At 36.0% G+C, this 26237-nt stretch overlaps 1 protein-coding gene across 1 annotated transcript in view; it reads right to left on the bottom strand.

Moving 5' to 3' along the window:
- Positions 1–601: 601 nt before the first annotated feature.
- Positions 602–26237, bottom strand: part of LOC143228614 (uncharacterized) — a 39872-nt gene continuing 14236 nt past the window's right edge. The window contains exons 4-12 of the mRNA XM_076459839.1: positions 23944–24044; positions 20171–20332; positions 16862–16955; positions 11381–11443; positions 9872–10149; positions 9386–9443; positions 8388–8602; positions 5388–5596; positions 602–4548 (exon numbers count right to left, since the gene is read on the bottom strand). Of these exons, the coding sequence (XP_076315954.1) occupies positions 4356–4548; positions 5388–5596; positions 8388–8602; positions 9386–9443; positions 9872–10149; positions 11381–11443; positions 16862–16955; positions 20171–20332; positions 23944–24044 (1373 nt within the window). The 3' untranslated portion in view covers positions 602–4355. The remainder of the gene's footprint in view (positions 4549–5387; positions 5597–8387; positions 8603–9385; positions 9444–9871; positions 10150–11380; positions 11444–16861; positions 16956–20170; positions 20333–23943; positions 24045–26237) is intronic.

Here is a 26237-nt window from a genome sequence, read left to right on the forward strand (position 1 = left end):
CTTTACTCGTCTAAAGCATCATGGTAAATTGACTCAGTGATGCAGTTATTGTTCTTTACTCGTTTAAAGCATCATAGTAAATTGACTCAATGATGCAGTTATTGTTCTTTACTCTTTTAAAGTGTCATAATAAATTGATTCAATGATGAAGTTACTGTTCTTCACTCGTTTAAAGCATCATAGTAAATTGACTCTTTACTCGTATAAAGCATCATGGTAAATTGACTCATTGATGCAGTTATTGTTCTTTACTCTTTTAAAGTATCATGGTAAATTGACTCAATGATATAGTTATTGTTCTTTACTCGTTTAAAGCATCATAGTAAATTGACTCAATGATGCAGTTATTGTTCTTTACTCTTTTAAAGCATCATGGTAAATTGACTCAATGATGCAATTGTTGTTCTTTACTCGTTTAAAGCATCATTGTAAATTGACTCACTGATACAGTTATTGTTCTGTACTCTTTTAAAGCCTCATAGTAAATTGACTCTTTACTCTTTTAAAGCATCATGGTAAATTGACTCAATGATGCAGTTATTGTTCTTTACTCTTTTAAAGCATCATGGTAAATTGACTCAATGATGCAGTTATTGTTCTTTATTCTTTTAAAGCGTCATGGTAAATTGACTCAATGATGCAATTATTGTTCTTTTCTCGTTTGAAGCATCGTGGTAAATTGACTCAATGATGCAATTATTGTTCTTTTCTCGTTTAAAGCATCGTGGTAAATTGACTCAGTGATGCAATTATTGTTCTTTACTCGTTTAAAGCATCATAGTAAATTGACTCGTTACTCGTTTAAAGCATCATTGTAAATTGACTCAATGATACAGTTATTGTTCTTTACTCTTTTAAAGCATCATAGTAAATTGACTCTTTACTCTTTTAAAGCATCATGGTAAATTGACTCAATGATGCAGTTATTGTTCTTTACTCGTTTAAAGCATCATGGTAAATTGACTCAATGATGCAGTTATTGTTTTTTGCTCGTTTAAAGCATCATGGTAAATTGACTCAATGATGAAGTTACTGTTCTTTACTTGTTTAAAGCATCATGGTAAATTGACTCAATGATGCAGTTGTTGTTCTTTACTTGTTTAAAGCATCATGGTAAATTGAAGAAACTATTTTTTTTTTACTTTATAGTTAAAGAACGATCGTATTGAATTGACTGAAATATGTTTTCATTAAAACATCGTCAATAGTGACTACCGACATGACAAAAATACACACAAATAAATAATAATTACACAGAATTATAGAAATCACTGAAGAGAAGGGAAACAAGTATTTGTTTTTACTCATTGGAAGAAAAGTTAACTGGGTCAATCATTCAACCAATTTACTTTCTTGTATAAAATGAAATTATCCAATCTTAGAATATAACGAATAATGTCCTAGAACAAACTATTCGTTTGGTTTTAGAAGTAGAATACCCGGTAATAAGCGAATAATTTATTTCTTTTCTTAATTCTTGTGTAGAAATTGTAATTATAAAATAGTTTGAAGAGGGAATTGTAATAATCAAAACTCGACTTTTCTGTTGTTTGTTTGTTTTTAGAATTTCGCACAAAGCTACTCGAGGGCTATCTGCGCTAGCCGTTTCTAATTTAGCAGTGTAAGACTAGAGGGAAGGCAGCTAGTCATCACCACCCACCGCCAACTCTTGGGCTACTCTTTTACCAACGAATAGTGGGATTGACCGTCACATTATAACGCCCCCACGGCTGAAAGGGCGAGCATGTTTGGCGCGACCGGGATGCGAACTCGCGACCCTCAGATTACGAGTCGCACGCCTTAACACGCTTGGCCATGCCGGGCCCGACTTTTCTGTAACACGAATATTTATAGTAATTTATTTACTTTCAATATTTACTGGAGAAAATGTCTGGGTGGGTGGGGAACCATTTATCTTCTTACATAACGATAAGATATTTATTGATATGGATCTTTATGGCCATTTTAACTCTCTAATACACACAACTATTGGCACAACGGTATGTCTTCGGATTCACACCGCTTGAAGCCAGGTTTCGATACCCGGTGGGCAGAGCACAGATAGCTCAGTGTGTAGCTTTCTTGATGACGAGAAACCCACTTGAAATAAAACTATATCACAGTACAACTGGTATGGGTATTAACACGTTGTTCTCTGCTTATCAGTAAAAGTGTTAATACCTATACCAGTCGTTCTGTGATACAATGTGTAGCTTTGTGTTTATTTCTAAACAAACTCATGCACAACCGTAGGACAATTCGCAGTAAATCCACCCATCTGTTTAATTCTCTGATTTGATTACAGAGACAAATTATTTCATTCATTCTCATACAGAACCGTAGGACAGGTCAGAGTAAATCCACTCATCACTTCTCTGGATTGATCACTGAGACAAATTAATTCATTCATTCTCATGCACAACCGTAGGACAGATCAGAGTAAATCCACTCATCACTTCTCCGGGTTGATCACTGGGACAAATTAATTCATTTATTCTCACAAATTAGCGAATTACTGAGGTGAATTCACTCACTCGTTTGATGTCTGCAAAAGTTTGGAGTTGATAGCAGAGAAAACTTCAATCATTTGTTCTAAGTGTAAAACCGCAATAAATTCAATGAGGGTGACTTAAGAAAAGTTTTCATATCATATTGAAAACAGAAAATAAAATCGTGCACAAAAATTATTATGCAAATATTATTCTGAGATCCAAATCAAACTTAAATATTGAAATGAAACACGGGAAAACGTTTAGTTTTGTATAAACCAGAACAGATACGTGGCTAGTTTACATTAATGGATGCTACATCTTGCAACATTATATCAAATATGTCCCTCGGTGGGCTAGTGGTAAATATACGGATTTACAAAGCTAAAATTCCGGGTTTAATTTCCTCAGAAGACAGCAATATTCTGCTGATCCTGTAGCTTTGCACCGCTAAAACAACAACCAGTTATGAAGGCTTACATAACAACAACACTGAAAACAACAACAACCAGTTATTAAGGCTTACATAACAACAACATTGAAGAAAAACAACAACCAGTTATTAAGGCTTACATAACAACAACATTGAAAACAACAACCAGTTATTAAGGCTTACATAACAACAACATTAAAAAACAACCAGTTATTAAGGCTTACATAACAACATTGGAAAAACAACAACCAGTTATTAAGGCTTACATAAGAACAACATTGAAAAAGAACAACAACCAGTTATTAAGGCTTACATAACAACAACATTAAAAAAACAACAACCAGCTATTAAGGCTTACATAACAACAACATTGAAAAAACAACAACCAGTTATAAAGGCTTACATAACAACAACATTGAAAAAACAACAACCAGTTATTAAGGCTTACATAACAAGAACATTGAAAAAACAACAACCAGTTATAAAGGCTTACATAACAACAACATTGAAAAAAACAACCAGTTCTTAAGGCTTGCATAACAACAACATTGAAAACAACAACCAGTTATTTAGGCTTACACAACAACAACCAGTTATTAAGGCTTACATAACAACAACATTAAAAAATAACCAGTTATTAAGGCTTACATTTTTGTTGACAAAGTTACCAACGCTACTATTTAACCCTATATCAAAACGCTTCTTAATGTTTTTTTTTAATTGAAAATACCAAGCATTTCCTCAGAAACAAATTATGCAAATTCTAAAACCTTTTTCTGTTTACTATAGTGCTCCATTAAATTTATATTCCTTGAAATTTTATTAAACCACACACAGCGAAATCAAGTGACCAACAGTAGCGTATTGTAAGCAAATATGATATAAATGGAAGCAAGCTGTTGAATGAGTGACTTTTAAGTAGTTATATCTGAGCGTAAAATAAACTGATTATATTACTTCAACTTACTAACTACAAGTACCCTGATGATTCTCTAGAAATCCAGTAGAGGGTTTTATATTAAAGGTGTGTGCAGTCGAATTGACCTCATCCAATCAATAATTTTAATATCACGAAATGAACTTAAAATCGTTTTCAAAATAGTAAACGAATGTTTATTTATTTATTACTTGTCCTTGGTTTTTTTTTCTAATGTGGACTATCAATATATCACACAATATCCAAATTAGGATACAATTTAGCTTTAAACCAGTTTAAATTTCTCACTTTGGCACCAACAGACCAGCACTTTGTGTCAAACGATATGACCTGCAACACAACACGTGATTAACAATTACCTTTGCAAGAATACTTCAACAGACAGTGACTGCTGTCCAACACACTCTTGCTTCATGTTTTTCAAAATGTTTAAAAAATTATTACGTTATTATTTACATCTGCGCCTGCTTCATCATCCAAACATCGAACTCCTATTTTACCTAGGCTTTCGAATGTATCTTAATATAAGATACCCCATAAGTCTGAACGCAAATAAAAATATTAACAAAATTATGGTATTAGCCCATAGAGGGAGCCACATTCCCTGGTGATTAATGATGTCTTCGAGTAGAATTACTGAGCTGTTTCCATGACGACAAGCTTCAAACTGGGAATAATGAGGAGCACAGCTGAAAAAAAAAAAAAAGGGGGAAATCACTGTAGTTACAGTATAGATTTAGCTACAAATATGATCATTAAAGTTCCAGGTTGGGCATAGTTTAGGAATAAACTTTCGCTTTCTAGGACCCTCTCCATTTTTGAGTAGCTTATTAAAGTTAATGGCTTTGGCAATCATTATGACCCTTTATTTTACGGAATAATTTATTTTCAAAGATTCTTCTAAACTGTTGAGCGGTTTATTGAATTAAATGACTCTGGCACAATTCGGTTCATTTTCCTTCACGAAATAGTTTTTATCGCTTCCTGCAAAAGTTTACTTGGGGCGACATTTCTGTCTCTTATTATAGCATTTTTAAACATAATTTAAGCACAGTGCTCAACCTTCTAATTTATTATTATTATATGTTCAATTAAAAGGCGTACAACGTTAAAAAAAATTGTACAATAAAATTCATTAAAACTAGGGACGAGCGCTACAAATACTCTACACTGATCGGTATTTTTTAAACAGATTTTAACTCCTGGAGATGGCGGCGTAAACCACCGAAACATGTGCAGTTTTTAAAGTGCTGAACCCTAGTCTTAATTAATTTTATTACGCAATTATTTTATCGTGTTCAGCTTTGTTATTATACATATATTATATATGCACAAGCACCGTTTTGATTAATTTATTATCATTACTTGTTGTTTCGCTTTTAGTCGCTATTGTCACTTAGGAAATGCCCCCTTCTTTATACGTCAGAAGGTTAAACCTCATGGAGGCTAATATATGTATCAACAGGATGTGCGTGTTTAATTTCACTGAATGCTACAATGTTCATTATTTCAAAGGGTTTATACATACCGTATTGGTACGCCACCACCAAATTCTACCATCTGCATATTATTAAACGCATAATGAACTATAGAAAGGTATCGCAACCACATCAGCCAAGAAGGTATCGACTTGGTATAGAAACCTCCAAACAACATGGTAGATAGGGAATATAATGCTGAGACGGTCACTGACACCTGGAGGTCAACACAGGTAGCTCCCACTAACAGTCCTACACTCTGAAAAGAAACAAAAATGAGATACTTTATACGGTCGTCGACATGGAAGAAATATCCAGACTCGTAAGGATTTCAAACTACAAATTGTTTGTTTTTCTATTATGCACAAAGCTACACAAAGGTCTATCTGTGCTTTGCTCACCATGGGTATCGAAACCTGCTTTCTAGCAGTATAAGTCCGCTGTTCCACCGGAGGAGCACTACAAGGAGATTCAGGCAATTTATTTGAAAGCATTTGATCACCAAAACACAATGGATATGTAATGTTTTGACATTAATCTTGGATTTTTTAGCCCCACCCCCCGACTGCTCAGCGGTGAGTCTGAAGGCTTATAAGGTTAAAAATGGAGTTTCTATAGTCAACTGTAGGCATAGCCCAGATAGCCAGCTCACTATGTAGCTTTGCTCTTAACAACAAGGAAACGAAGAAAATAATTTATAATACACGAATAAAGTTATTGAGAGACTATGGTAATCTGCCCTCTTTGGACGACTTAACTTTAAAATACTTCATAAAAAGGAAGGACTGCGTTAAAAACAGCAAATTTAAACCTCTTACTAATTATATTAACTTCGTATAACTTAAAAACAAGCCGAAAAAAATTAAATAAAAATAATAAGTACAAAACGCTGCACCAATTGAGAAGATCTCATCGTACAAGTTATAATGTGGGGTATAAAACGTACACTACGGATACACAGCTTACCGCATATAATGGCTTGTTTAAAGTGTGATAGTCACAGTAGACTTAATAACTGGGTGGAGCTTGGAATGGGATGCTTCATACTAATATAATTCGTTTTCTGCGCTATCAATTAGTGCCTTTCTACCATATTATGGACTAGAATGCTAACTTCAAGAGATAAGTTTTTAATTTATCCCAAATGATAGTATTCTATTTTTCTTATTCTTATTTTTCAATTACTTTTTTCTTCTTCTTTGCTTTGGGGACCAGCCACCTTCCCATAACTGTCTACAGGCAGTGAAGGGTGGTATAGTTCTGGGCTTCAACACCCCCATCTTGCCCTTCTAATTCTATATCTATTGCCACTCCTTTATTTTATTTCTTTATGTGAGACTGGCGAATGGAGGTTAAAACCGATAGACAGTGTATCCCCACCGTAATGTGAGCCCTTCAGTCACATCCAAAACCTAGTGTACATTTTACATTACACATTATAGCTTGTACGCTGGGATCTTCTCAAATAGTGCAGCGTCTTTTATTGTTTTTAATTTATTATACAAATATATGTATATATAGCTATAAAACGCCTGCCATAAAACTGGAAGTATTTAATGGATAAAATATCATTCCAACATTAGACCAACCACTGTGTCTACGTGTGGAATGAATCTCTGGATAATAGCGCTGTACAATCGGGGTACCTGCTGAAACTGATAACAGCTTTTCGCGGGTTGATTATTGCGCCATCTAGCAACTAATAAGATAATGTTTTAAATAATTTATCAAAAACGCATTCTCTTAATATAAGGACTTGAAAGTTATATTAAACACTTTTTTTTTTATCTTCGACGGACTTCTAAAGACACCAAGTAAGTTTAAAAATATATTTCTTGGTTTATATTATGTCTGTTAAATGTCAGCCATTAGTTGTTTTCTTTATATCGAAAATTAAACTCAAACATAAAGACTGAAGTAGAATAAACGCTTACCTATCATAATCCAGTAGCTTGTTTTGTAGAATTTTGGGCAAAGCTATTTGAGGGTTTGTTTGTTTATAGTTAAACACAAAGCGACACAAAGAGTTTTTTATGCTTTTCTCACCACAGGTATCAAAACCCGATTTTTCAACGTTGTAAGTCCGCAGACATACCTCTGTGACAATGGGGGGCGTTACTTAAAGGCTACCTGCACTAGCCGTTCTAATTTTTGAAGTAATAGACTGGAGAAAAGGTAGTTGGTCAACACCACCCACCTCCAATTCTTGGGATATTCTTTTACCAACGAATACTGGGGTTAATTATCACATTATAGCGCACTTATGACAGAGAGAGTGAACATGTTGTGACGTGTTCGATTCCGAGGCCTAGAAATTGTGAATTGAGAGTTCTAGCCACTGGGCCAATCCAGTAGCAAAAACAACAAATGTAAGCGATGGAATACAAGGCGTATTTGTATAGAATATCCATCTGATCCCTCCTCAGTAAGCTTGGGAGCTTATAACACTAACATTTATGGTTAGATCTTTGTGACGTCATAGAACCGATAGTCCATAGTGCAACTTTGCACTTAAAAAACAATTTTTTTGTTAGTTTGTTTGTTTTTGAATGTTCACGCAAAGCTACGCGAGGGCTATCTGCACTAGCCATCCCTAATTTTGCAATGTAAGACAGGTAATTAAAGCACTCGACTCGTAACCTGAGGGTCGCGAGTTCGAATTCCCGTCACACCAAACATGCTCCCCCTTTAAGCCGTGGAAGAGTTATAACGTGACGGTCAATCCCACTCTTCGTTGGTAAAAGAGTAGCCCAAGAGTTTGCGGTGAGTGGTGATGACTAGCTGCCTTCCCTCTAATCTTACACTGCTAAATTAGAAACGGCTAGCACAGATAGCCCTGGAGTAGCTTTGCGCGAAATTCCAAACAAACGATTATTATTCTCGCAAATATTGAACACGTGCGTTCTAAGGGCGAGATATTAAATGCACGTTGCTCCGTGTTACAGGTAACTTGTACATAAAGCTGTTCGTCCAAGATTAAATCCATTTCCCCACATTGTAGCTAGGACATTTCAATATTTACTACGATTAGATTTCAACTTCCTTCCTACCTGAGCAACAACAGTATTGAGAAGGAGAAAACCCCATAGACTCAAGAAAATCCAACCATCATGTAATCCTAACATCGGGTAAGAGATGAAATGAAATGCCGACGGAAGAGTGACTATAAGAGGAAATTCTCCTATCATTTTAGCCAAATAATAAGCCGACAACCTGTACGTCCCAGACGATCTCTCTTTGTTGATAACTTCCCTTTCAGGCGGAACTGCAAAAAAAAGAGCAAAGGTAGCTAGTGCCATCTATTGGTTAAAGTATGTAAAATAATAACACGTTTGCACTCTTTCAAACCTATTGTTTTATGACTGTGGATTTTTGTACTTTTTTTTCAGTTTTTTATTGTTTTATATAATAAAGTACTTTACCGGTTTCAGAATAAGATGAAGAATTTTCTCAGATATTTTATATTTCATACTGAATCGAATTCAACAAGTCGCCATATTTTAGGGTTACTATTCGTAGAAATTTCCATCTGATTATGCTCTTGATAATTTCAAAATAAAATTATTTTAAAAAATTACACGAGCAAAAAGTAATTTACACGTGTGGCGGTTTTAGCGACACATGGTGGTAACTTAATTAATTTTGATTTAACTGTAGTATTTGAGCTTAAAAGTTTGAAAGTTCTGATGAACAAGTGAATTTAATGCAATAGTTGGACTGTGTAAGAATTTCCACTTATATCATTTCAAGTGTAATACGTAAAAAGTTAATATATTAGTTAACTTCTAACTTTAGATATGTACATTTCGGAAATATTGATCATTAAAAAGTACGAACTAATCCTCATTTAATATAACCATTTTTACAGTAATGTAATCCTAAATATTAAAATAACACAGCCATTAGCGATTCTTATACTCATAAGAAGTAAGTGCTCCGAACAATGTAAACAGCATTTTTTATTTAGGCTAATTACCGCACTTACATGAAGTAAGTGCTCCAAACAATGCAAACAGCATCCTGTATTTCGACTAATTATCATACTTACATGAAGTAAGTGCTCCAAACAATGCAAACAGCATCCAATAAGTCATGCTAAAGAACATCTAGACAAAGAAAGAAACATGAAATCAAGCTCTATCTAAAATAAATGTGACAGACTGTAATAACCTCTAGAGAGCTGAAGTAAGAATTCATTCTTCACTTTTTATTGCATTACAAAATGCTACATGTTAACGTGTTTGGTATTGGGTTATGACCTTACCTGGCTGTTGCAGAGATATCAGAGAACTTCAGAAACGTGTCTAATTTCTTAATAAGTTTACATGGTCAATCTTAGGGCATGTTTTCATCATAAAAAATTGTGGTTCAAAATGTTTATCAGGAACATAAATGGACTACTAGACCAGATCAGTAATTTTACATTCGTATCAGTTAATTAAAGTGCCATATCAGTTGATCAGAGTGCCAGATGTTTCTGTAGCATCAACCTTCTCTCGACGATATACGCTGTTTTAAAGATGTCAGAACTTACCCATCCTTGAATGTCAGATAGATTCGTTTCCGTTCTTTCCACTTGAAACCAGAGAAGTCCACTCACAATTCCCAGGCCAACAGTCTGTATCCAATTCAGTCTAGATAGCATACGGCCATGTGCTTCTTGAAAATTTCTTTGGGACAGTACTTTAAGTTGCGTCCAAAAGCACGTGGGCCACTTTTCAATAGTCCCTGTACAACTGTCTTCGCTGCCGAACACAGAGCTGTAGGCATCAGACCAGGATGGCACACCACCGTCTTCATTGCTCTCAGATGCTGTAAGAATATATTAGCTTAATGTATTTGTTTTGTCTTCTAAAGTTCCTCTAGCAATTTTTGTGAAATCATTTAGGTGAATGTATTTAAATATCACAATAAGAGATTACAAGTCCGATGGCTTATAAGTACTAAAGGGTAATAAACACATTCTCTGAAATCTTTTTATGTGTTTTAATATGGCATCTTTAAAATGAACCTCTCACCTGCTGAATCAGTTGTGGACTGAACTGGTGCAGATACCAAGAGTTGAGCTCCATTTGGGCTGAGGCTTCATTTATTTCTCTAAAAAGATGGTTATTTCATTACCACAAAGCATTCTTGGCATCTTGACGAAACGCGTTGGTGGAAGGAAATTGAAGTAAATAGCAGATGACATTCATTACAAACAATGAGTTCATATTAATAACTAAAGACATCTCAGTTGGTTTTAGCTGTGTTACAAAAAGTAATCTTCTTTTGATCAAAATCTATTTATTGTTAAGCCACGTGTTTAATGTTTATAGTCGTTATGTTACATAAAAAACGAGTGTGTGGAAAAAATGCTTTCTTAAAAATCGGGATTTGTGACTTTGGTCTAGAAAATTAGTTTTGGAATTTTGCTGTAGATTTATTGAATAAAATATTATTTTAAAATTTAAAAAAAAAAATGTACCAACGACAAAAATAAGGAATTGATTTAAAAAAAAACAACTTAATGGGTTGAACATTATTGAAACACGTTTCAGGAAAGTAAATAAAGATAATTTATAGCGAATTCTTTACGAATGACAAAACTGTCACAAGTGAAGTCTGTCTGGTTCTCAAAGTATTTACTCAAAATACATTTTAGATCAGAAAGATAAAAAGCTATAATAATAAAATAATAATAAAACAGTGTATAGTTAAAGCAAGATTTCGAATACAACATTTTATTATGCTTTTGTTTGTTTATAAGCCCAAACTGTTCTTAACGTTATGATGAATCCTGATGGTTTCGATTGGCTAATTACAAAATGTATTACTTCGTGAGATAATAGAACTAAAGTAACTTTACAATTTTGTACAGAAGTTTAATACAGTGACATAAAGATTTCTCCATTAACATGTCAGTAAAGCTTATATTAATTTGTCAGCTTCAAAACGAAACACTTGATAATTTCATGCATAAATTATTAGGCTTAATAGATGTGTACATAAATAGATTTCCTAAGGATATTTATTTCTTCTGTTGAAAAAAGGAATAACTTACGTGTAATGCTTGGCTGCTGATATAAATTTTTCCCGAACTTCTGGGGTCTTTTCACTTGTTCAACTGTAATAATAAAAGTGAAAAAACAAATTACGTTATTAGGTGTATAAAACTGTTTGTCTGAATTTCTCCAAAGCGAAAGATTATTGTTTAATGCACTTTGTCAATAATTGTTCTGTTTCTATTTATTAAATGTAATAGGTCAAACTAAACCTAACACACATTTCAAGAAATCGCATGGTAAGGCGCTGTTGTAAGGAAAGATCACCTGACAAGAAGTTACTAAATATTCAAAGTTATAGCTGGTCTGTAATTACTGCCACGTGGGTTGGTAGGATATTTATTCGTAACAATTTCACCTCAAACCTTCTTAGTTAACTTCATTCCCTTTAAAAAGAAATTAAAAAAACAAATGTCTTCGAGACCATTTAAAGAAGTACATAGAAGAAAATACTTTTAACTCTACAGTCAATCTTAAATTAAGCACTTTTGGAAAACATCCACTTCTATGTTACGAGCACTAATGAAAAAGCACCTGATGAAGAGTGGTAAGGAACTGTTGTAATGAAAGGGCACCTGATGAAGAGTGGTAAGGAACTGTTGTAATGAAAGGGCGCCTGATGAAGAGCAGTAAGAAACTGTTTTAATGAAAGGGCACCTGATGAAGAGCAGTAAGGAACTGTTTTAATGAAAGGGCACCTGATCAAGAGTGGTAAGGAACTGTTTTAATGAAAGGGCACCTGATCAAGAGTGGTAAGGAACTGTTGTAATGAAAGGGCACCTTATGAAGAGTGGTAAGGAACTGTTGTAATGAAAGGGCACCTTATGAAGAGTGGTAAGGAACTGTTTCAATGAAAGGGCACCTGATGAAGAGTGGTAAGGAACTGTTTTAATGAAAGGGCACCTGATGAAGAGTGGTAGGAAACTGTTTTGATGAAAGGGCACCTGATCAAGAGTGGTAAGGAACTGTTTTAATGAAAGGGCACCTGATGAAGAGTGGTAAGGAACTGTTGTAATGAAAGGGCGCCTGATGAAGAGCAGTAAGAAACTGTTTTAATGAAAGGGCACCTGATGAAGAGCAGTAAGGAACTGTTTTAATGAAAAAGCACCTGATGAAGAGTGGTAAGGAACTGTTGTAATGAAAGGGCACCTGATGAAGAGTGGTAAGGAACTGTTGTAATGAAAGGGCGCCTGATGAAGAGCAGTAAGAAACTGTTTTAATGAAAGGGCACCTGATCAAGAGCAGTAAGGAACTGTTTTAATGAAAGGGCACCTGATCAAGAGTGGTAAGGAACTGTTTTAATGAAAGGGCACCTGATCAAGAGTGGTAAGGAACTGTTTTAATGAAAGGGCACCTGATCAAGAGTGGTAAGGAACTGTTGTAATGAAAGGGCACCTTATGAAGAGTGGTAAGGAACTGTTTCAATGAAAGGGCACCTGATGAAGAGTGGTAAGGAACTGTTTTAATGAAAGGGCACCTGATCAAGAGTGGTAAGGAACTGTTGTAATGAAAGGGCACCTGATCAAGAGTGGTAAGGAACTGTTGTAATGAAAGGGCACCTTATGAAGAGTGGTAAGGAACTGTTGTAATGAAAGGGCACCTTATGAAGAGTGGTAAGGAACTGTTGTAATGAAAGGGCACCTTATGAAGAGTGGTAAGGAACTGTTTCAATGAAAGAGCACCTGATAAAGAGTGGTAAGGAACTGTTGTAATGAAAGGGCACCTGATCAAGAGTGGTAAGGAACTGTTGTAATGAAAGGGCACCTGATCAAGAGTGGTAAGGAACTGTTGTAATGAAAGGGCACCTGATCAAGAGTGGTAAGGAACTGTTGTAATGAAAGGGCACCTTATGAAGAGTGGTAAGGAACTGTTTCAATGAAAGGGCACCTGATCAAGAGTGGTAAGGAACTGTTGTAATGAAAGGGCACCTTATGAAGAGTGGTAAGGAACTGTTGTAATGAAAGGGCACCTTATGAAGAGTGGTAAGGAACTGTTGTAATGAAAGGGCACCTTATGAAGAGTGGTAAGGAACTGTTTCAATGAAAGAGCACCTGATAAAGAGTGGTAAGGAACTGTTGTAATGAAAGGGCACCTGATGAAGAGTAATAAGGAACTGTTTTAATGAAAGGGCACCTGATGAAGAGTGGTAAGGAACTGTTGTAATGAAAGGGCACCTGATGAAGAGTGGTAAGGAACTGTTGTAATGAAAGGGCACCTGATGAAGAGTGGTAGGAAACTGTTTTAATGAAAGGGCACCTGATCAAGAGTGGTAAGGAACTGTTTTAATGAAAGGGCAACTGATCAAGAGTGGTAAGGAACTGTTTCAATGAAAGGGCACCTGATCAAGAGTGGTAAGGAACTGTTTCAATGAAAGGGCACCTGATCAAGAGTGGTAAGGAACTGTTGTAATGAAAGGGCACCTTATGAAGAGTGGTAAGGAACTGTTGTAATGAAAGGGCACCTTATGAAGAGTAATAATAAACTGTTTTAATGAAAGGGCACCTGATCAAGAGTGGTAAGGAACTGTTGTAATGAAAGGGCACCTTATGAAGAGTGGTAAGGAACTGTTGTAATGAAAGGGCACCTGATCAAGAGTGGTAAGGAACTGTTGTAATGAAAGGGCACCTGATGAAGAGTGGTAGGAAACTGTTTTAATGAAAGGGCACCTGATCAAGAGTGGTAAAGAACTGTTTTAATGAAAGGGCACCTGATCAAGAGTGGTAAGGAACTGTTTCAATGAAAGGGCACCTGATCAAGAGTGGTAAGGAACTGTTGTAATGAAAGGGCACCTTATGAAGAGTGGTAAGGAACTGTTGTAATGAAAGGGCACCTTATGAAGAGTAATAATAAACTGTTTTAATGAAAGGGCACCTGATCAAGAGTGGTAAGGAACTGTTGTAATGAAAGGGCACCTTATGAAGAGTGGTAAGGAACTGTTGTAATGAAAGGGCACCTGATCAAGAGTGGTAAGGAACTGTTGTAATGAAAGGGCACCTTATGAAGAGTGGTAAGGAACTGTTGTAATGAAAGGGCACCTTATGAAGAGTAATAATAAACTGTTTTAATGAAAGGGCACCTGATCAAGAGTGGTAAGGAACTGTTGTAATGAAAGGGCACCTTATGAAGAGTGGTAAGGAACTGTTGTAATGAAAGGGCACCTTATGAAGAGTAATAATAAACTGTTTTAATGAAAGGGCACCTGATCAAGAGTGGTAAGGAACTGTTGTAATGAAAGGGCACCTATGAAGAGTGGTAAGGAACTGTTGTAATGAAAGAGCACCTTATGAAGAGTGGTAAGGAACTGTTGTAATGAAAGGGCAACTGATGAACAGTGGTAAGGAACTGTTGTAATGAAAGGGCACCTAATGAAGAGTGGTAAGGAACTGTTTTAATGAAAGGGCGCCTGATGAACAGTGGTAAGGAACTGTTTTAATGAAAGGGCACCTGATGAAGAACAGTAAGAAACTGTTTTAATGAAAGGGCAACTGATGAAGAGCAGTAGGAAACTGTTTTAATGAAAGGGCACCTGATAAAGAGCAGTAGGAAACTGTTTTAATGAAAGGGCACCTGATCAAGAGTGGTAAGGAACTGTTTTAATTAAAGGGCACCTGATAAAGAGTGGTAAGGAATTGTTTTAATGAAAGGGCGCCTGATGAACAGTGGTAAGGAACTGTTGTAATGAAAGGGCACCTGATGAAGAGTGGTAGGAAACTGTTTTAATGAAAGAGCACCTGATAAAGAGTGGTAAGGAACTGTTTCAATGAAAGGGCACCTGATCAAGAGTGGTAAGGAACTGTTTTAATGAAAGGGCACCTGATAAAGAGCAGTAGGAAACTGTTTTAATGAAAGGGCACCTGATCAAGAGTGGTAAGGAACTGTTTTAATGAAAGGGCACCTGATGAAGAGTGGTAAGGAACTGTTGTAATGAAAGGGCACCTGATGAAGAGTAATAAGGAACTGTTTTAATGAAAGGGCACCTGATGAAGAGTGGTAAGGAACTGTTGTAATGAAAGGGCACCTGATGAAGAGTGGTAAGGAACTGTTGTAATGAAAGGGCACCTGATGAAGAGTAATAAGGAACTGTTTTAATGAAAGGGCACCTGATGAAGAGTGGTAGGAAACTGTTTTAATGAAAGGGCACCTGATGAAGAGTGGTAAGGAACTGTTGTAATGAAAGGGCACCTGATGAAGAGTGGTAGGAAACTGTTTTAATGAAAGGGCACCTGATCAAGAGTGGTAAGGAACTGTTTTAATGAAAGGGCAACTGATGAAGAGTGGTAATAAACTGTTTTAATGAAAGGGCAACTGATGAAGAGTGGTAAGGAACTGTTGTAATGAAAGAGTGCCTGATGAAGGGTGGTAAGGAACTGTTTTCCTGCTCCCTTCTGGTGAGAACGGTAAGAAGTAGTTTTCTTTTCACTCCAGTAGAAGAACAGTAAGTGACTATTTATCTGCTTGTTTTAGACGAAGTGTGGTAAGAAAGTATTTTACCTACTTTCTCCTCATGAAGAACGACATAGAACTCTTTACCTGCTCGGTTTAGGTAAAAAGGTTAGATCGCACAAGTTAACATGTAAGAGTGATATTTTTAATCCACTCACAAGCTCTTGATTAAAAGTAAATTAGTCAGCTCACTTTACCATCTAATACAGATAAAAACATCCTAAACAGATGCTGTAACAAATAGAAACGTCCAAGACAAATGCTATAGCAGAATGAAACACCTAAGACAGTTAATTCACAGGTATAAAACCTTAGACAGTTGCTGTAACAAATAGAAACACCTAAACTCCCCAGTGGCGCAGTGGCATGTTTCCAGATTAACAATACTAGAAACCGGGTTTGATACCGTGGTACACAGAGTACAAATAGTCCATTGTGTTGCTCTGTGGTCAACTTCAAACAAACAAACATATCTTGTAGCAGACAAAACAATCGTAGACACTTATTCCTCAAATTTCAAGACCTCAGAGACTTGCTGTACCAAGATACATAGATATAAAGAGTAAAATATGTCCTGTATTTGGTAATTAAGAGAAAGAGTCAAGCCTTGAATATGATAATTGAAGCAATGATAGTTTGAAATCTTACAAAAAAACACCTTAAAATATACTAAAAATGGTGCTAAAAGTTTTCACAACTAACGTTCTGAATTTTATGTTACCATTTAAAAAAATTATATAAATCTTTATTCTAAAGTACAGGTTTAGATAAGATGGAATTAATTTAAGAAACATCTCTCTTAACATAAAACTGAATCATAATGAAATACAGTGAGAATTTTAATAATACTGTGTCATAGTTTGTTCATTGTCTCCTGCTAGTACAGCAGTAAGTCTACGGATTTATAACGCTAAAATCAGGGATTTGATCCCCTCGGTGGACACAGCAGATAACCCGCTGTGGCTTTGCTAAAAAAACACACACACACATTTATTTATTGTATATATAAAAAAGCATAAAATAATAGACATACTCACTAATAAAGTCAGCTGGGTTGTAATGTGCTGCTATTTGTAAGCCTATGTCACTTAAAAACTCGACAATTTTATTGGTTGCGCCGAAGAACGCGACCTAGAAACGTGGAAAAGTTATTAAAGACATGACATAGTTTTGTACGCTGTAATAGAAAACCTAAAACAAACAAAAAAAGGCCACCGTAATCTCAGTAAATTTTTTTTTAATTCCTTCAGCTCGGAGTCGAACCTGAAACCCTTCCCACAACAAACAGTACTTTACAGACAAAGTTAGTAATCATGAACCTACTAGCAATTTCGAGTAAAGCACTTTTCACAGAACTTGCTTAGCGTGAGAAAGGCTTCAAGCGTGACTCGAAGCCGAATGGATGAAAAACAAAACAACTTACATTACTGTGAATAATTATTTAAAAACTCGTGTTTATTACTTCTATATTTTTGTGCAGATGTTTTCGAATAGCTAGTTATTCGTGGGGTATCTGTTCTACCAAGACTCTAACTCTGAGCGGATACACTAAAGAGAATGCAATTACTCAAGGGCACTCACCGTCATCTCTCGGGCAACTCCAATCTTGGATGTTATTATTTGGATCATTTCAGATATTTTATATTTTTCTTGAAGCATCTTATCAAGACACGTTCTGTTTCTCCAACCAATGTTTAGACCAAACTAACATTTATGAAAATGCATTTGTTATTGTTTTCTTTAGATATATAAGATGTTGTTTATTTCAAAAGACCTTCAACCGTTCATGGTTAAACCACCTAATATCAGTTTACACCTGTACTTGTTTAGTATATTATTACGTTTTTCTACATTATGCTATTAACTTTTTCACAAATCCATTTCTTTCTGTGTCGTTCATCCAGTACTGAAATAATCATATCGAAGTTTCGTTATCAGCGGAATTGTTACGATAAGTATTAGTGATATACAAACGAACACTCAGGAAGTTGACGTATGTTTTAGCGAAAAGCTACATAATGAATTACATGCACTCAAGCCACCATCAGGGATCGTTTTTTTTAATTTCGCGCAAAACTACTCGAGGGCTATCTGCGCTAGCCGTCCCTAATTTTGCAGTGTTAGACTAGAGGAAAGGCAGCTAGTTACTACCATCCTCCACCAACTCTTGGGCTACTCTTTTACCAACGAATAGTGGGACTGACCGTCGCATTATAACACCCCCACGGCTGAAAGGGCGAGCATGCTTGGCGCAACGGGGTTCGAACCCGCGATCCTCAGATTACGAGTCGAACGCCTTAACCCACCTGGCCATGTCGGGCCATGTGAGGGATCGAACTTCGGATGTTATCGTCCTAAGTAAGTAAACTCATCGCTAGCCTAACGGAGTACACATTCCATATCTAATGGTTTGTAAACCAGAAAACAGTTTATGTGCCAAAACCAGAAACATGGGCTAATAAACAACGTAAAGCTAAATATTTTTCTCCAATTGTAACCGGTTTCATAGCTTCTTCAGAAGTGTTATTGCTCTATTAAAATTACTACAATAAAAATATATAAAGATTTTCGAAAGCACTTAAATGTTCAATTTATACGATGACTAACATAACACACTTAATATTTTATTAATAACACACTTAATATTTTATTAATAAATTGTAAAACAAATTGGTCTATAACACAATTTTCATATTTATAGAGAATATTAGGGCATGGCTTGATGGGTGTAGGGTTCGACTCGCTGTTTCGTCCTCGAGTAACTTTGCGCGAAGTTCAGAACAAACTATATTATTAAACATAAAATTATTCAGAAAAATATACTTTCATGTAGCAGAATATACCACTGATTCTCAAAACTAGCCGTCTCTAGTGGTCAACTCACATATTATAAGGAAGGCGGTTAGTCAACACAACAAATTGTTGGGATACTATTGTCTGACTGAATATTAGAATCACACGTTATAATGATCATACAGCGTCCACGTGAGAAGTTTATTTTGTTTATATTTCCTACATTTTTCGGGCCCATCACGGCCAGGTGGTTATAGCACTCGACTCGTAATCTGAGGGTCGCAGGATCGAATCCACAACAGAGACGCTCACCCTTTCAGCCATGGAATGTTATAAAGTTACGGACAATCCAACTATTCGTTGCTAAAAGAATAGCTCAAGAGTTGGCGGCGGGTGATGATGACTACCCGACATCCCTCTAAACTAGGGATGGCTAGCGCCCTCGTGTGGATTTGTGCTGAATTTGAAACAATAATTTTTTTTTTCTTTTCTTCTTTATCCAGTGAGAGGATCTAAACTGTGGATTGTGAGATCCATAATCAGCAACACTTCGTTTGAACTGCGAAGCTGCATAATAAACTCTCTGTGCTGTGCTCGTCTAGCCTCGAATTGTGGCGTTATAAACTTTCAAGCTCACTACCGAGCCAGTTTAGGGCGTTTTTCTCACACATTATTACTACCTCAAGAGAAATGCAATATATCTTCTCTGACGTAGTTAAAAAAAAAATTCAAGACTAATAAATCAAAAACCTATTTTAAAACTTCAGGTAAATATAACGCCTTAAAATGTTATGATTTATTTAATATTTGTGACGTGAAAAAGGAAAAAAAAAACAAAAAACTAAACCAATAATGACAGTACAGGAACATGGAGATAGTACGTTCAACTTTCACTCGAACTGGTAAACTAAGGAAGCATATTATGCTAACATAATAATTAGTCGGTACTCAACGATGCAATTAAGTGATTTATTTTGGGGGGAACATATTACATCTTTCGACAGAACATTAAAGAAGACTGACCACTATTCCGTCGAAACATGTTCCCTCCCAAAAAAAAAAAAAATCATTTCATCACTCTAACAAATCGGCATGACCAGCTGGTTAAGGCACTCGACTCGAAATCCGAGGGTCGCTGGGTCAAATTCCAGTCACACCAAACATACCTGCCTTTCAGCCGTGGAACCGTTATAATGATCGGTCAATCCCACTATTCGATGGTAAAAGAGTTGCCCAAGAGTTATGACTAGCTGCCTTCCCTCTAGCTTTACACTGCTAAATTAGGGACAGCTAGCGCAGATAGCCCTCGAGCCGCTTTGCGCGAAATTAAAAAAGACAAACAAAAACAAAACAAGTGATTATTGTAGTTAATTGATATTCCTGGTACTAGATGGCGCGAGCGATAAACATTTATATTGATTTCTAAAATTAACCACGAAAGATTGGAAGAAATACCAGTTTGCTCCTGTTTTGGGGTATATTTCATTCTACAACTACACAAATATTTACAAAATTTAGCTAATGTTTAAAAAAATATTAAAATAAAATCATACCTGACCATCAGCTAGGAGAAGCAAATTATCAAACATGTAGAAAATCTGGCTGGACGGCTGATGAACCGTAACAACGACAGTTTTACATTCTTTTTTTGCATAATATTTCAAGGTAGACATAAGACAGAGGGCGGCACCATAGTCTAAGCCCGAAGTTGGTTCCTATTCGTGGTAATAAGTTAACTTCTGCAGTCTCGACAAAGTTCAGAAACATTTCATACAGTTACAAAACTAAAATCAGAATTATTTGTACACAAACGAATAATAAAGATCTAAACAAAGTAAATTAAAAACCGGTTTCAGATGGAAAATTTAAAAGTAAAATCATGGTGATTCAGACAAAAGACCTAACAATGTGTTATCGTGTTTTTTTTTAACACAAACGTGTCTTGAATAAGATTACACTCAACGTGAAGTTAATCAGTATTCAACACACCGACAGACATCAGATTTTCTCGTAAACTTCTTATTTTGTTGTTATCTATCTGCAATATGCCCACCACCAGGGTTCAAACCTCCTATTTTAGGATTTGTAGCTTCAGAAACTTCTTGCAAACCAATCAGAGATTTTTTTTTTTTCAGGGCGACATCACTGAAACAACAACAGCACGTGGTCAACATTCACCTAACCGATTTTTCTCCAGTGGAACAGCAGTAAGTTTATCGACTCTCAGCGCCAAAATCTGAGATTCGATTCCTTGCTGTTGACACAGCAGATAGCCCATGTAAGTCGGCTAACAGGCGTTAACGCCACGCTGAAAGACTAAAAATCAACTTTCCATCGTTATCCTAACGTTGTTTTCCCACCAGTGACTTAGCGGTAAGCTTTAGGGCTTGTACTAAAATTTAGAGTTCGATCCCGCAGTAAACACAGCACAGATTGTCTATTGTGTAGCTCTATGCATAATTATAAAAGGAACAAATAATCTATTAAAGCCACGAATAAAAAAGATATCGTTTAAAATTATGAAGTGGTGAGCACAATTTTATCCAAATCCAGTAGTTGATCAGCTCATTTTGACGAAAAGTTGGCCCACAACTCGAGAAGCCAAGCGTTCAACGTGTACTATATACAAAGGCGTGATAAGAACATACACTGGGGAAACCTGTGCCCCCAAAAAATAATTCTGGCTTGAAATGGTACTAATTCTGAGCTTTAGAAAATCATGGCTGTGAAAAACTGGTACACAGTTTAATTAACTAGGCCTAACTAATTATTAATCCATTCGAGTCGCTCTAGAAACCGGTCGATTTGGCTCTTAGAAATTCACGAGCACGTATGACATCACTATAGGCCAATATCGCGACATCTATAAAAATAATATTAATTTGCCGTTGTTTTTCTTTAAAACTGATACTGAAATATACATAAGAAAAAGAGTGTGTTAAAACTTTACTCTGAAGCTCGCCTTGGTTTTGTTAAATTTTGAAAAAACTCGGAGAATAGACTGAAATGGACCATAGTGACACACTTGTAGAACTCCTATTCATAACGTGGTCTTATGTATCGTAGTTAGAGTCATTTACTACTGTAAACAGCACTTTAGGCCTAAACGAATCTCGAGTGCAGAATCAGGTTATTAATTTTATGCTGAAAACAGTATTGGGAAAGGTTTAAGGGTGGCTGGTGCACGTGGAAAGCACTGAAATCGAATGACTGACTTACAGCCAACCTGGAAGGTCATTGGTACATATAATAAGATCTTAATTAAATATTCAAGTTGAAATTATCATTGCGCCTCCCCTTGCGAGTTACATTACGTCGCCTTGAAACACGATAACGGAAAAATATTTTACTTTTGATAGATTTTAATACGTAGAATATTGACGTGATATACTAATATCACATTTCTTTTTACGTGCCGACTATAGAAGTAATATTTTGAGCCCACAGTGAAATTAAAATTATTTAATTATTTAAAGATAGGTTATATACAAGTACATTTTTTTTCGTTTTGGCAAATTGAAGAAGGAATGAATTTGGGTTTAGGCGCATTCATAGAAAGCATTGTGGGACATGCTATGAGGAATGGCTTTGGGTTTACGTGCATCCATAGATAGCTTTGTGAGACATGCCATAAGGAATGACTTTGGGTTTAAGTGCAAAACTACTCAATGTGCTACCTGCTCTGTTGCTCAACATGTGCATCGAAAATTGACTTTTAGTAATTCTGTTATTCTCATTATGTCAGTATATTTAGAGTAACAGTTATAAAAAAACTATTTTTGACACAATAACAAATAAACGTATTTAATATAACTTGCAGTCAACTCGTTTAATCGTATTAAATAATATTATGTTATTGTGCCGAAAGAAGGCCTTTTTTATAATTGTTACTCGTAAATCGATTTTTGGTATTAAAGACCCTCGAGCTTCCCGCTGAGACTCTGGAGAGGTAGGGGATAAAGAACTATGACTGATCTTCATATAAATAGTTAGAAGTATGTGAGAAAGAGAAGGCATAGTTAAGCTGTCCCCCACACAAGGTCATTTCTCCATGGGGGTTTTCGAATATATCACTTTTTCATTTCAAATCTGACGACAATAAGAATAACCCGTATTTTCATAACACTACTTATATTTTGTTGTGTTTTTTTTTTTGTAATTGTATTTTATCCATACAAATCTACCATAAGATATATAGTTTGTGGCACAAATAAGTTCAAAATTAACGTTATATTACGTTTGGTTACCGTTATGTTTAACAACGAATTCACCAAATAAGACAAAAATTTATGGGTAAAAAAAACCAGATTCAAAAAATTAACATAGAAAAATGATAATTTTAACAGAAGCGTTTCAAACAGAAGAAGGAAACGCCGAAACAAAACCATATAGCCCATAACACCTAGTATCAAATGACAACCTGCATCGTATAGCCCACAACACCTAGTATCAAATGACAACCTGCATCGTATAGCCCACAACACCTAGTATCAAATGACAACCTACATCTTATAGCCCACAACACCTAGTATCAAATGACAACCTACATCGTATAGCCCACAACACCTAGTATCAAATGACAACCTACATCGTATAGCCCATAACACCTGGTATCAAATGACAACCTACATCGTATAGCCCATAACACCTGGTATCAAATGACAACCTACATCGTATAGCCCACAACACCTGGTATCAAATGACAACCTACATCGTATGGCCCATAACACCTGGTATCAAATGACAACCTGCATCGTATGGCCCATAACACCTGGTATCAAATGACAACCTACGTCGTATAGCCCACAACACCTGGTATCAAATGACAACCTACATCGTATAGCCCAAAACACCTAGTTTCAAATGACAACCTGCATCGTATAGCCCATAACACCTAGTATCAAATGACAACCTGCATCGTATAGCCCATAACACCTAGTATCAAATGACAACCTACATCGTATAGCCCATAACACCTAGTATCAAATGACAACCTACATCGTATAGCCCATAACACCTAGTATCAAATGACAACCTGCATCGTATAGCCCACAACACCTAGTATCAAATGACAACCTACATCGTATAGCCCAAAACACCTAGTTTCAAATGACAACCTGCATCGTATAGCCCATAACACCTAGTATCAAATGACAACCTACATCGTATAGCCCACAACACCTAGTATCAAATGACAACCTACATCGTATAGCCCACAACACCTAGTATCAAATGACAACCTGCATCGTATAGCCCACAACACCTAGTATCAAATGACAACCTACATCGTATAGCCCACAACATCTAGTATCAAATGACAACCTACATCGAGTACCATGGTAGTAGGATTTGTCAGTAGTTCACAAGCAATGTTAGCCCTTTTCTTCTCTCCCCCAGACAGCCCTCGCTTCGTCCCGTCTCCAATTACTGAAATAGAAAATTTGAGGTGTTAAAGATGCCAGTTCTAAATCAAAAATATCGAGCAACAAAGACAGTACGAATAGCTTAACAGGTAATAAATTACAATGTCACCCAACTTTATTGTTATCCCAATTAAAGCTTGACCTTCGGTGAAATGTCAAGTAAAACAAAACAACTGATATTGATTGATTTACTAAACAAACTCACGAAATGTCTAGAGTAATCAGTTGTTTTTAACAGGCGCGTGTCAAAAAATAATCCTTGCATTTCGTTACTAAAAACAAATAAAACTTTAAGTTCTGAATAATTTTGTTGCTAAAAAACTGCAAAATAGGCTATGAGAAAATGTTAACTTTCTCGATATAAAATAAATATTCGTCACGTTACATGTGTAGTAGATAACTGAGGATCAGTTAACGAGAACTTCTGAAGAGTTAAAACAACAATAAAAATAGTCGAGCACTGTAATGCATTATCAACCAAATTTTTGTTTCATGTAACTGATAAGACAATCACTTGCTTTGGGTGTGGTATATTAGTACTTGCCAAAACCTGGAATCCGTGTACTTAACTTACTTCCCATTAATTATGCATCTCACGTAAGAACATCATGTTCAGTTGATGGGGAAAAATTATCACAAAATCTGTTAAGATAAACTGAACTACCACCCAGAACTTCACCCTTTGATTTTCATGGAATTTTAGGAGGTTCCTAAAAAAGCAGGTTTTATATCGAATATTTATAACCAGTTGTAACTGTGGAAAACAAAATATATTTTTATGATATCAGTGATCACGGTTCTAATAAGAAAATGTAGAGTACTGAGCTAAAATGTGGTCGGTATTATGAAATGTAGCGGATTTCAGAACATTTCTTAGTTCGACTATAAGTTTAATATCGATTTGACTAGTTTAATGTCAGTCACTGTTGCTCTCCAACTTTTAACTACACAAGTTAATGTATTTGACTAGTTTAATGTCAGTCACTGTTGCCTCTACAATTTTTAACTACACAAGTTAATGTATTTGACTAGTTTAATGTCAGTCACTGTTGCTCTCCAACTTTTAACTACACAAGTTAATGTATTTGACTAGTTTAATGTCAGTCACTGCTGCCTCTAAAACTTTTAACTACACAAGTTAATGTATTTGACGAGTTTAATGTCAGTCACTGTTGCCTCTACAATTTTTAACTACACAAGTTAATGTATTTGACTAGTTTATGTCAGTCACTGTTGCCTCTACAATTTTTAACTACACAAGTTAATGTATTTGACTAGTTTAATGTCAGTCACTGCTGCCTCTAAAACTTTTAACTACACAAGTTAATGTATTTGACAAGTTTAATGTCAGTCACTGTTGCCTCTACAATTTTTAACTACACAAATTAATGTATTTGACTAGTTTATGTCAGTTACTGTTGCCTCTACAACTTTTAACTACGCTAAAATAAGTTTATATATGAATTAGTAAGTCTATTTCTATCCTGCGTTTCGACTACTAACCTGCTGTCGTATTCAAAGGAATGATAGACGAGAAAGAAGAGAGAGAGAAAGAACCACTGAAAATACACCACATACACATATACACCACATGTGGACGCCCGACCATCACACCCACACGTGCTTGTTGAACATCTCATTCCAAAACCATGAGCATTTATATTGAGTTGGTATTTACTGCAATAACAGCCTCCACTCTTCTGGGAAGGCTTCTCACTAGATCTTGAAACATGTCTGCGGGGATTCACTCCTATTCAGCCACAAGAGCATTATAGTGAGGTGGAGCACTGATGTCAGGCGAGAAGGCGTGACTCGCAGACGGCGTTCCAATTTATTCCAAAGGTGTTCGATGTGGTTGAGTTCAGGACTCTGTGCAGGTCAGTCAGGTTCTTCCTCACCACTCTCGGCAAACCATGTCTTTACGGACCTCGCTTTGTGAAGGTTGGAAATTGTCATGTTGAAAACAAAGGGGCTTTCTACAAACTGTTGCCACAAAGTTGGAAGCACACAATTCTGTAGAATGTCATTGTATGCCGTACCATTAAGATTTCCCTTCACTAGAACTAAAGAGCCTGGACCAAACCACGAAAAATAGCCTAAGACAATTTTTCCTCCTCCACAAACCTTTATAGTTGGCATTATGCATCCGCCAAACCCAGATTCGTCCATCAAACTTCCAGATAGTGAAGCGTGATTC

This window comes from Tachypleus tridentatus, chromosome 10 (genome assembly GCF_004210375.1).
Source record: "Tachypleus tridentatus isolate NWPU-2018 chromosome 10, ASM421037v1, whole genome shotgun sequence".
Taxonomy (NCBI): domain Eukaryota; kingdom Metazoa; phylum Arthropoda; class Merostomata; order Xiphosura; family Limulidae; genus Tachypleus; species Tachypleus tridentatus.